Consider the following 12,114-nt stretch of genomic DNA (forward strand, 5'->3'; position numbering starts at 1 on the left):
AGGATGTCTTCTGTATTTGAAGTGCTTTTGTAATTTGTGTAAGTTGTGCTTTTGAAGAGCACACACCAATATTTATTGAGAGGTAGGGAGCAGAGTCTACAGAAGCGAGAAAGCTTGAAAAAAGTTGTCCTGCCCAACTGTTGTTTTATTCTAGTTTTCCTTTTAAAACAGACTTCATAAAACGATTGCCCCAAACTAAGTCAGTCTGCTTTATAAAAAGGTTTGTTGGCTTACAGCCATGAAGGTTCATTTATCTGTGGTTTTCTACAGTGTGGTGGCAGGTTGAGCATTTGAGCTGACAGTATACATGCCACAAAGCCCAAATACTTGCTGTCTGCACCTTTACAAAACATTTGCCAACCCTATCTTAAAAGAATCTCCATATGTCTTGTCGACATGGAAGACTGTGATTCAAATAAAAAACATAGATAATTTTTAAAGCAACATAAGTGGTCTGTGTTCATTTATCTTAGAGGAATGTCACCTTCTAAATTGAGATTCAAATGGTGAGATAAGGGAGTCTCTTCTTGGGTGAATTACATCTTACTGATTTGTTAGTCTTAGCACATAAAATGGCTTTGAGGGTTCCATAGCTAGTTAAACAATCACTTTTACTGCTAAGTTTTTAAAAGTTCTTTAACAGTTTTAATACATGAATTTTAGGTATTTTTACCTCGTTCCTTTTTATCACCACCACTCCCAAAACTTCCTTCCCAGCAAGTTTTCTTCCTTCCTTCATGTCTTCTTTGTGCATCTGACCCAACTAAGTTAATGCTTTGCTTGCATGCATGTGGGAGGAGTTACTTACTGGAGTATAGCAGTGAATTAGTGGCTATACCCTGAAGAAAATGATCTGTTCTCCCCAATAACCATTAGCTGCCAGCAGACATGCAGGGGAAGGGGGCTTAAGGGTTCATCCCCAATCCGTGACCAAGTGCTGACAGGCAGGCCCAGTCCTGTGCAGTCCTGTGCAGGTAACCACAGCTGCAATGAGGTCTTGAGTACAGTGTCTGTGTCTTATCCAGAAGGTAGCTTTTTGCTGCATTTCTCACCTAGTCCTCTTACCTTTACATCTTTCAGCCCCTTCTACCATGTTCTCTGCACTTGGTGATAATGACATATATGTTCTCCTTACGGTTTGAGCTCTCCACTGTCACTTACTGTCACATTTTGGCCATTTCCCATCCCCTGCTGCAGTAAGAGGCTTCTCTGATGAAATCCAAGCACAGCACTAGTTTGTTCACATAAACACGTCTTTAGGATGCAATGACATCATAACCACATAACAAAACAATTCACTGGTAAATTTTTATATATAATCATCTCTTCATATCAGTAGGTTCTATGACATCAGTTATCCATAGATTGAAAATATTTGGAAAATTTGTGCCTATACTAACAAACACGCAGACTGATTGCTTATAAAAGTATCTTCATAGCATTTACATTAGATACTACTTGTATGAGATGATTTAGTGAACTATAACAGGAGGGTATGCATACATACTGTGCCATAAATGAGACATTTCAGTAGCTTAATATTTTCTTATCCCAGAGACAGAATTGAGCAGATACTCACGGGAAATGATTATGCTATCAAGATATATCCTTTTCTGTTTGCTGCAAAAGTCTTATAGTTTTTGAGGGATAGTATTTATTCCTGCTTTTAAATATTATAAAATCTCATTCAAAAGTACTTTTACTCCCCATGTTGCTGTTAGAATTTTTTATGCCTTTTTGAAAATATGCCTTATATTATACATGTTAACTGGGAGTAAATTCTAAAGCATTTGATGCAGAAAACCACCGAATGAGTTTTTCATAACAATGTCAAAGGAAACTCTTTTTTGTTCTTTGCAGTATTCTGAAGAAGTTTTAGCTGTTTTTAAAAGTTATAAATTAGATGATACTCAAGCCTCCAGGAAAAAGATGGAAGAATTGAAAACAGGAGGAGAGCATGTATACTTCGCCAAGTTTCTAACAAGTGAAAAGGTATGATGCTCCTTTGCCACTGAGGATGAGGCATTTTGTCCTAAACGTGCAGTCTGTTCATGGTCAGTAGGATTGCTGTACTTACAGCCAAGATTGGTTTTAGTTTGAGATTCCCATTTCTTACTTGGACAAGACTAATTTATAACAGCGTTATTCTCCATTAAGTCACTTTAGAAGACTTACTTTAGAACCAATGTACCTAATTACTATGAAGTGTATATATTTTAAATTTTAAGTTAGGATATAATTTGCATTTATAAAAATATTTTGCAATTCATTTATTATATAGTTAAAACTAAGGGGCTTTAAAGTTCCCTGTTTTTATATGCATTTCAGTGATTTTTGTTCAAAGTGGCACATCGAGTTTGTGTTTTGACTTACTTATTTATACTCCTTTTTCTGAAAATATACAGGAATGACAAGTAAAGTATAAAGAGAGCACCAAAAAGAAAGCTGTGCTTACAGAAATAAATATCTTCATAGATCAGAAAAAAACAAATTATGCCCAGTGGTAGTGGTGCATGCCTTTAATCCCAGCATTTGGGAGACAAAAATAGGCAGTCTCTGAGTTCAAGGCCAGCCTGCTCTGCAGAATTGAGTTCCAGCACAGCCAGGGATACACAGAAAAATTCTGTCTCAGAAACTAAATAAATAAATAAATAAATAATAAGGAAATAGCAAGTTATGAGAGTGAAACTGAAGCCATGGCCCATTAGACTATATCCAAAGCAGATGGTGGCCACACTGTTTGATTGCAAGTAACAGAGGTCAAGTGTGCTCCCTGTTGGACCAGAGTAGAGCCACGTACTGCTGGAAACTGGGACTATTGTAGAATTTTAACGTATATTACTGATACCTGCCAAGAGCAATGATTTTATAGGAAGTTACCAGCTCAGGAATAACAAAGCTATAGATTTGTCTCATATCTGCTTACTCAATGACTGCATACATAATGCCACCTATGATCTCATAAAGCAGCTACTCCCAGAAGTCAGAATACTTCACACTTGGGCTCTTGGGCCATGATTGATATAAATGCAAAAACTACTTGATAATGATGTGTGTACACAGTGAGAAAATGAAAGTGAAGTAAATACCTCAAGAAAAGCTTCCCATTCAAACACTCTAATTAAAACTCCAAAGTTTAGGGGACTCAAGTTAAAGATCACTATCAAAAACTGGACAGATGACTCAGCGGTTAAGAAAACTGACTACTCTTCCAGAGGTCCTGAGTTCAGTTCCCAGCACACACAACCATCTGTAATGGGATCCAATGCCCTCTTCTGATGTTACTCATATACATTTAATTAATTAATTAATTAATTAATTAATTTTAAGAAAGACAAGAAATTGGAAAACAGAAATGGGTATAAAGACAGTAGAACTTTTTTTAAAAGACAAAGCCACTTGAACATCAAAGAATTGGCAGGAAAAAGTATAAAGTTTAAAAATGTACATAACAAAGGAATGAACCACCAAGAACTGACTTACACTAACTATATTCTTAAAACAGTAAGAGTGGGGGGCTGGTGAGATGGCTCAGTGGGTAAGAGCACCCGACTGCTCTTCCAAAGGTCCGGAGTTCAAATCCCAGCAACCACATGGTGGCTCACAACCATCCGTAACAAGATCTGATGCCCTCTTCTGGTGTGTCTGAAGACAGCTACAGTGTACTTACATATAATAAATAAATAAATCTTTAAAAAAAAAAAAAAAAAAAAAACAGTAAGAGTGTAAAATTATGTGAAGTTGGTACTTTCATAATTATGATGGAGCTATGTGAAGCGGCTGGGTTAGGGATAAAAGATTGGGAAGCATGTGGAAGATTGAATAACAGAAGCACTAAACTTGATAGAATACATCTGGAGACCTGTACAAAACAGGTAGTGCTGCTTGGGTGGGGTGGGGGGCGGCATTCACAAATATATGTATAAGATCACAAGGGAAGTCTTAGCAAATTTCAAAGATTACATACTGTACTAAACACAGTGTCTGGCTACAGTATAATTAAATTTAAAATGAAACAAATGAAATTTACAATAACTTAGAAAGAAGCATATTTGGTAGCATAACTCTGCATTCTTGGAAGTTAAGAAATCATTGCAGAGCTAGGCTTAGTTGTATGTCATTTAGGATTTTATTAGCTTTGGTTCTGTCTGTCTGTCTGTCTGTCTGTCTATCTATCTATCTATCCATCCATCTATCTATCTTCCTGTATAGCCCTAGATGGTCTAGTGTGCTCAGAAGACAGAGGTAGGCCAATCTCGGAGTTTGAGGCCAGCCTATTCTACATAGCAAGTTCCAGGAGAGCCAGGGCTATATAGCAAGACCTTGTCTTTAAAAAAAAAAAAAAAAAAAAAAAAACCCAAGATAAATTGTTTTGACAAAGGTATGAGAAAATACCGATTCAACATTTTAACAGTTTTAAGTGTTAAAGTTAAAAATGCTTATTACTAATTGCACCTCCTAGAGCAGCAGTTCTTAATCTGTCAGTTGCAGCCCCTTTGGGAGTTGAATGACTCTGTCATAGATGTCTTAGTTTCTATTGCTGAGACAAAACACAATAACCAAAAAACAAGTTGAGGAGGAAGAGCACACACACACACACACACACACACACACACACACACACACAATTTGTTTTTTAGTTCCTGAACCTAAAGCTACATGTATTTATGTGGGTAGATTTCAAACCTAGTATTGTGTGAAAATAGCAAATTACAGAACAATGAATGTGATATAGTTTGAGTATATCTGTATAGTGTTTATAGATGCCACATATATATTAATGTTATAAAATATGCCTAAGAATCATAATTACCACTAGGCAGTGGTGGTGCACGCCTTTAATCCCAGCACTCGGGAGGCAGAGGCAGGCAGATTTCTGAGTTCAAGGCCAGCCTGGTCTACAGAGTGAGTTTCAGGACAGCCAGGGCTACACAGAGAAGCCCTGTCTCGGGAAAAAGAAAATCATAATTACCAAACACATGAGAATGGTTGTCGTAGCAGGAGAGGGGAATAGGAATATGGAGGGTATTAGGCACTAAGCAGTTTCAGAATGTGTTTTTTTATTTTTAAACAAATGTGAAACAAGTAACTAGGTGGTAATATGTGAATATTGAACATTTGTGCCTTTTAAACTTTTGAAATATTTAATTTTAGAAGGAATATTTTTGTTTCATGGTATTATTACAGTTAATGAAAGTTTTAATAATGAAATGCACTAAACTTTTTTCCTAGTACAGATTTGTAAAGTATTTTATGTTGAATTGATAGAAATGGAAGATTTCAGATTTAGCCTTTGCTTTACCAAGAATATTTCATGGAAATTTTTCATGGAAAATTGATGACAGCATAAGTGATCCAATATGAGCCATTTTATGTTTAGAATAATGTGAGGCAAGCTGAGGCCTGAGCTAAGCAATTAGCAAAAGTCAAGAAGTATAAAAGGCCTTTATTCTAGAAACAAAAATGTTTACAAAGCAATATTTGATCCATGACACAATGAAAATGGCAACCAATAGAAAAGGAACTAAAAAAATGTGTAAATAATGTAAAGGAAGAGTAAGGCTGAAGATGTTTAGTCTCTGCTGGCACTGGCTGGCTCGTAGATTTAAATAAGTAGTTCTGTCTTCTGAGCTTCATCTCCCTCAGAATATGGTAAGCAGTTAGTGTGCATGGTCACGCAGTCTCATCTCAGCCTGCGCTGTCTAGTTGAGTGCTACTTTTAATCCATGTTCCTAGCAATAAAAGTTGGCTTCCAGCATGAGATAAATGAAGAAGGTAAATGTGGTAAAGGGCACTTAGAAATGAAGACAAAGAATTAGTAATCACCTCCTCCCCACTGTGGTCCTCTCTCAGTGTTCTTGGTGTCTGCTTTTGTGTTCTGCCCTTGTTCTTTTATTCCCTTAATTTGCTGCTGGGGGTTGCAGTCAAGCTACTGCTTCCTCCAGATGTCTTCTTAGACAAATGGCTATTGCTTTGGTAAGTGGGTGGTGAATTAGCCAGTTCTAAAGAACTGGCCTTAGGAGAAAAACTGATGCTTTGTTTTATTCATGAACCAGATAGCAGTTGAACATGAAATAGAATTGTTGAGCAGCTAAGTATATGATTCTGGAGGTTTGGAACAAGATCTGGGTTAACAGTATAGATTTGGAATTTGATTCGTTTTTAAGTGGCAAATAATGTATACAATATATGAGATCAGCTGGAAAGTGTAGATTAGAAAAAGAAGTGTGGAACCAAAGTCTGAAGAAAACCAAGACTTAATCAGGAGGAAAGAGGGTGGAGAGACTAGGAAATAGAAGACTAAGGCTGTGGAGGCACTAAGAAAGGAGTGGGGGGATGTAGAAGATTGAGAAAGCAGGAATGACTAGTTAAATAGGAAAGCTTGAGTTTATGGGAACCAAGCAATGCCCAGTAGAATAAAACTAGTGCTCAGACTTATATACTCAGCATATATTCATATCAGCATAGACTCATTAGTGATCTTAGATACAGAATGGTAAGAAAGACAAATCAGAGCAGGTAAAGGACAAATTGAAAACCATAAATATAGCTGTTTCTTTTTCTTTCATCTTTGCCATTGGGGAGGGTGAAGAAAGTATGGTGAGGTATCTTTCAGGGAGGCTATTTAATATCAACAAAATAGAACTTGGGAAGAAGGAAGAGAGAGTAGAAGGGTCGGGAGGCAGGGGTAACAAATGGGGCTTGGTTAGACTGAGGCACACAAATAAAAGGATTTTCTTTGAGCAGGGAGGGAGATGCAACAGAAGCAGATGAGAAAGCAGGTGCAGGTCTAGGTACAGCTAAGTTTTCCTTTGAGGAGGAAGCAAGAAATTAAATGGGTTCTGATTAAATGAACTTTTTTGCTCTTGGAAAGCAAATAGAAATTGAGGGGTCAAAATGGAATACGAGAGATGGCTTTAAAGAATAAAGATGGCTGAGTAAAATGAAGATATTCCTCTTAGGACATCAGTAGAAACAGTGTTTGTCCAGCCACGTGATTTGTCTATTTGTTCAAACAACTTGGCTTTTTATCTGGGTAGAACCGTAGGGTTGGTATAAAGAAGGTAGTTGTTATAATCAAGTTGTGGGCTTCGTAGGTGTGATAGACTGTGGTACAAAAGAGTGTTCAGTAAGTGGTTGAAAATGGTTTAGCCAAATCTGACCCACTAATTACTTTTTTGTTTTGCTACTCTATTTTAAGTGCTTATGTATTTACACAATACTGTTAATATATTTCTTGGCCCACAACACCTTAAGGAAACAACTAAACCAAAATTCAATTATAATAAAAAAACTGTAGGATTCACAGATAAACAAGGGTCTGTCTTAGTAAGACTTAAGTATTAGCTACATTGGGAGCAGTTCAGAGTGAGCCCTGAAAGGATATGAGATTGTAATTGCTCCTCCTGTACAGGACTGTGAGAGTAAGACTCCAGAGCTGAAATGACTGAGTGGTCAGTAGTCTAACTTGTGACTGGAACAAACATCAAAGTAAAAGGGCTGTGCCTGTCAGTTGGGGCAGAATCCAGAAGCTAAGAGCCTTTATGTTGCCAGTAAAGTCAGTTGGGATCTAGAGGAAAGGAAAACCACTGGTGTGCCATTCACATGTGGAGGGTGAATATGAAAAATAATTTTGGAAAACTAAATTGCATTGTAACTGTATTACAGAACATGGAGCAGAGTGGACCTGAGGATCATGAATGAGGATATTCTCTAGGAATCCTATCACCTTGCTGCTTCTACTTTGAGAGTGAGTGGTGGTAAAAGGAAAGACATTCTGATAACAACCCCCAGACAGAGGGAATCAAATACTCACTTCCCAACGCTGAAGAAAGGCCAGTTATAATAAGACAACAGTGCAGCTTGTTGAGTCATGAGTGTGAAAGAAGGTGCTAGTAATAGAACACCCTGGTATGTGATGGAAGAAAGAAAAGAAAGGAAAAGGAAAGAAAAGAAAAGCAATAAGAAAAGCAAGGCAAAACTACAAGTGTGTAGAAAGTCTTTAGCGATCCTTGAGCTCTGTCTGGGGGTTGTTATCAGAATGTCTTTCCTTTTACCACCACTCACTCTCAAAGTAGAAGCAGCGAGGTGATAGGATTCCTAGAGAATATCCTCACTTATGATCCTCAGGTCCACTCTGCTCCATGTTCTGTGATACAGTTACAATGCAATTTAGTTCTCCAAAATCTAAAGAGAAGCAGCCCATTTTTAATTTGCAGATAATTCCCTCCTTGTTTCTGCTCGCTTACTCAACCCCATCTGTTTGCAGGGCTAGAAAGTGAGTGGTGCTCTTGCTGCTCTGTTCTTGGGCTGAGCGAGGAGGAAGCTTTCAGCATTTTTTTTTTGAATGAAACAGAATCTTCCATTTCTACAACTATATAATTTGTGCTTTTAGTCATACTTGGTTTTAATGTGTTGTTTTGTGTATGTGCTTATATTTTGAATAGTTGATGGATTTACAACTGAGTGACAGTAACTTTCGTCGACACATCCTGTTGCAGTATCTCATTTTATTTCAATATCTCAAGGGACAGGTCAAATTCAAAAGGTGAGTTAATGTGTGTAGCATATAAACAGTGACAATGAGAAGACCTTGCAAAGAATTTTTCATATTTTAGGCCACAGGGCTTTGCTTTTGGGGGATGTTTTGGTTTGTTTTTTATTTGGTGGGGTGGGGGGTGTTGTTTTGGAGACATGGTTTGGGTCTGTAGCCCTAGGTGTCCTGAAACTCGATCTGTAGACCAGGCTGGCCTCTAATTCAGAGATCTGTCTGGCACTGCCTCCCCAGTACTGGTATTAAAAGTGTGCGCCACCACTGCCTAGCATTATTTACATTTTGTAATTAAAATTTACTATTACAGGGAGGGGTGCCATGGTGCACCTGTGGAGGTCCCAGGACACATTTCAAAAGTCAGTTCTCTTTCTGTCATAGGGTCTAGGTATGGAATTCAGGTTGTCAAATTTGCACAGAAAGAGCTTTTACCCACTGAGGTAGTATCTCACTGGCTACTGCATGCCTTAAAGTACTAATGCTACAGCAACCAGACAGCTAACTGGGAACTTTTAGATGTATGATATTTGTTTTAGGTAAAGTGTCAAAATATACATTTGATAATGTGAGTCTCTGCAGAATCCTAGACTTTCACAGTTTTTCTTTCTAGTGCGTAGAAGTCTCTGTTACCTCACCTAGGCATCATGCTAAATTGTAAACTAAGGAAATAACACCTTCCAATTGCATAAACTTTCTGGGATATTAGAACTGAAAGAACCAAAGAAAATCTTGAAACAAATGTGAATTCTAGGGATTAGGAAGATTGCTCAGTTGGTGAAGTGATTGATATGAATGAGAATCCAAAGTCGTTCTCCAGCACCTACATAGTCAGGTACAAGACACATCTTGTAATCTCAGTGTTGCAGATGTGGAGACAGGAGAATCTCTGAGGCTTGCTGGCCATCTAGCCTAGTCTAGTCATCAAAACCCAGATCTCAATAAGACACAGTTTTTTCACAAACAAGGTGAAAAGCACTTGAGGAATAATACTCAGGGTTGACCTCTGCCCCCGTACCCCCTACATACTGTTCTCTTGTTTTAGGTTTTCATACAACCTTGTCAGGATCTGTATTGTGTCTAAACCCCTCCAACAAAAAGCATACCATTTATTCTTGTCTTGTCCATAACTGAAGCCAGAATCCTGTTGCTTGTACACAAATCGGTGCAATATGAAATGCATAAAGGCCATGCCATTGTTGCCTGCTGAACCCATAGTCCTGTATCAGCAGTACCGCAGTTCCTTCAGAACTGTCATTAAGTAGCACACGGTACCCAACCAAAATGTAATTTTTTCTTCTATTTCAAAGTTTAGTGTGATGTAGAAAGATCAAGAGCTTGAAATCAGACATAGGTTGAATTAAAGCTTTGGGCGTTGGGGAAGTCACCGAATCAATGTATTCTCTTTAAAATGTGCATGGAATGGTTCTGCAGTTGGTTCTGCATATGGAGTATGATACATATAGAATATGATATGTTAATGCTTTCTCAGATTCTTATCTCTCCTAAATTTATGAAATATTATTACTCTATAGTCAGACCAGGTAATTGAATGTCTTATTTGCCTTTATACTTTCATGACTTCAATTTTAACACTTGACAATGAAGTGCAAGAATTTTCTCAATAATTCTCATGTTTGTCACAGTTGTAGGTAATTTTTCACACAGTATGATTAATTTAAGGTGCCATGAATAGCTTCAATATAAAAACATATGCTATAACTTAGACATGCATTTGTTCTTTCTTTCCCTAGTTCAAATTATGTTTTAACTGATGAGCAATCACTCTGGATTGAAGATACTACAAAATCAGTCTACCAAGTAAGTCCAACATGCAACAAACCCATGATTGAAAAAATGGAAATTTAGAATTTTCTTTGTTTCAGCCCCAAATAGGAAAATAAGGATAAAGTTAAGCTCAGGTACAAGAACACAAACACGTCTTGGTTCTCTGCCTACAAACCACTCCTATGATGCAGAAAGTTGTTGAAACCTTAGTATATTCTTTCTAATCACAGCTGCTATCTGAAAATCCCCCTGATGGAGAAAGATTTTCAAAGATGGTAGAGGTATGTATTCGATCACTAGTTTTCTTACTACCAAGTATGATTCCAAAATATTTTTATGTAGATATGTATGTCTTTTGTTTATTCTAGCATATATTAAACACTGAGGAAAATTGGAACTCATGGAAGAATGAAGGTTGCCCAAGTTTTGTTAAAGAAAGGTAAATAATCAGCACAAGATCAGGACGCTCGCGAGCGCGTGCACAGGACACGCTGGTGTGACTGAGAATGGCGTGTCTACTTGCCCTATAATGTGCTAATTCTGTCTTCTGTCTGATGACTGTTCTATCACACCATGAAGATTTTGTATTTTAGGGTAAAAGCAATATGTAGCTCACTTGTTCTCTTTTTTTTTTCTGATAGTTTTGCTGTAAGTAGGATTAAATGAATCCAGGAGCTTGTGCACATTAGGCAAATGCTTACTACATATCCATATACAGTCCCCAGAATATGTATGTTCTGTTCACAGAGCGTCAGATACCAAGCCCACAAGAGTGGTGAGGAAGAGAGCAGCCCCAGAAGACTTCTTAGGCAAAGGGCCCAACAAGAAAATCCTCATTGGAAAGTATGTCCTTCATTTTCCTATGTTCCTGATTGTTCTTTTTATAGTTTGAAAATATTACTACAAGAACTCTCTAGTTAGGCTAAAGAGATGGCCCTGCTGTTAAGGCTAGGCAACTACTTAAGCCTTCCTGTTGTCTCCCACTTTAAAAGCCCTTGGCTCTAGGCTGTAATCTTTTCTAGGCCATGGACAGTATAAATGTTTGGGCCAGTGCAGCTCACTTATATTTACTGAAAGGGCACTGATCATTCAGTTCAATTCTGTCACCTTCCAGTTAATTCTCCATTTTTTATTATTATTGAATAGTTTCTGAGAAATGGTTATCATTTTAGACTAGGGGTCACCACCCCCAGACCCACTACTCATGTTAAATACGCAGTTTTATGATGTCCTATGAGAATGCTACAATACAAACTATGACTGCCTTATTTTGTAGTGAGGAGCTCACAAGGCTTTGGAATCTCTGTCCTGATAATATGGAAGCCTGTAAATCAGAGACAAGGCAAGTGTAAAACTTCTGTTCGTTTTCTCAGTGTTCAGTAAACTATAATAAAACCTTTTCTTAGGAATGATCAAAGCTTAAAAGTTTATTGTGGTTATTAACTTTGGGCCTGGCAGAATATAGTTTACCTTAAAACACCTAGAAATGCTGGTAAATTTTTATAGGTCACAAGAAAATAAAGAAATGGGAACTCAACACCAAAAGAATAATTTAGTTAGGAATGATTTGATATTCCAAGTGAGCAAGCAGTAAGATGGTCCAAGTTACTCACAGAGATGCAGGAGAGGAACCTGAGTATGGTTCCCTGGTTTAAGGAGAGACACTGCCTGCAAAGGAAGAGAAGCATCAGGAGACAAGAACAGTGGAAACCAGAAAGCTTGTTTGTTTCTGCTAGGGGTTTTCCCGAGAAACAAGAACATGTCATGCAGCTGACATT

The 12,114-nt window shown here is 37.7% G+C and overlaps 1 protein-coding gene across 2 annotated transcripts in view; it reads left to right on the forward strand.

Annotated features, from left to right (window-relative positions):
- Positions 1–12,114, forward strand: part of Thoc1 (THO complex 1) — a 37,305-nt gene that overhangs the window by 17,807 nt on the left and 7,384 nt on the right. For both annotated transcript variants that reach the window (NM_153552.3, XM_030250419.1), the window contains exons 11-17: positions 1,861–1,992; positions 8,448–8,548; positions 10,303–10,369; positions 10,567–10,617; positions 10,705–10,775; positions 11,084–11,179; positions 11,613–11,678. In NM_153552.3, coding sequence (NP_705780.1) covers positions 1,861–1,992; positions 8,448–8,548; positions 10,303–10,369; positions 10,567–10,617; positions 10,705–10,775; positions 11,084–11,179; positions 11,613–11,678 — 584 coding nt within the window. The remainder of the gene's footprint in view (positions 1–1,860; positions 1,993–8,447; positions 8,549–10,302; positions 10,370–10,566; positions 10,618–10,704; positions 10,776–11,083; positions 11,180–11,612; positions 11,679–12,114) is intronic.

Source organism: Mus musculus, chromosome 18 (assembly GCF_000001635.26).
Source record: "Mus musculus strain C57BL/6J chromosome 18, GRCm38.p6 C57BL/6J".
NCBI lineage: Eukaryota > Metazoa > Chordata > Mammalia > Rodentia > Muridae > Mus > Mus musculus.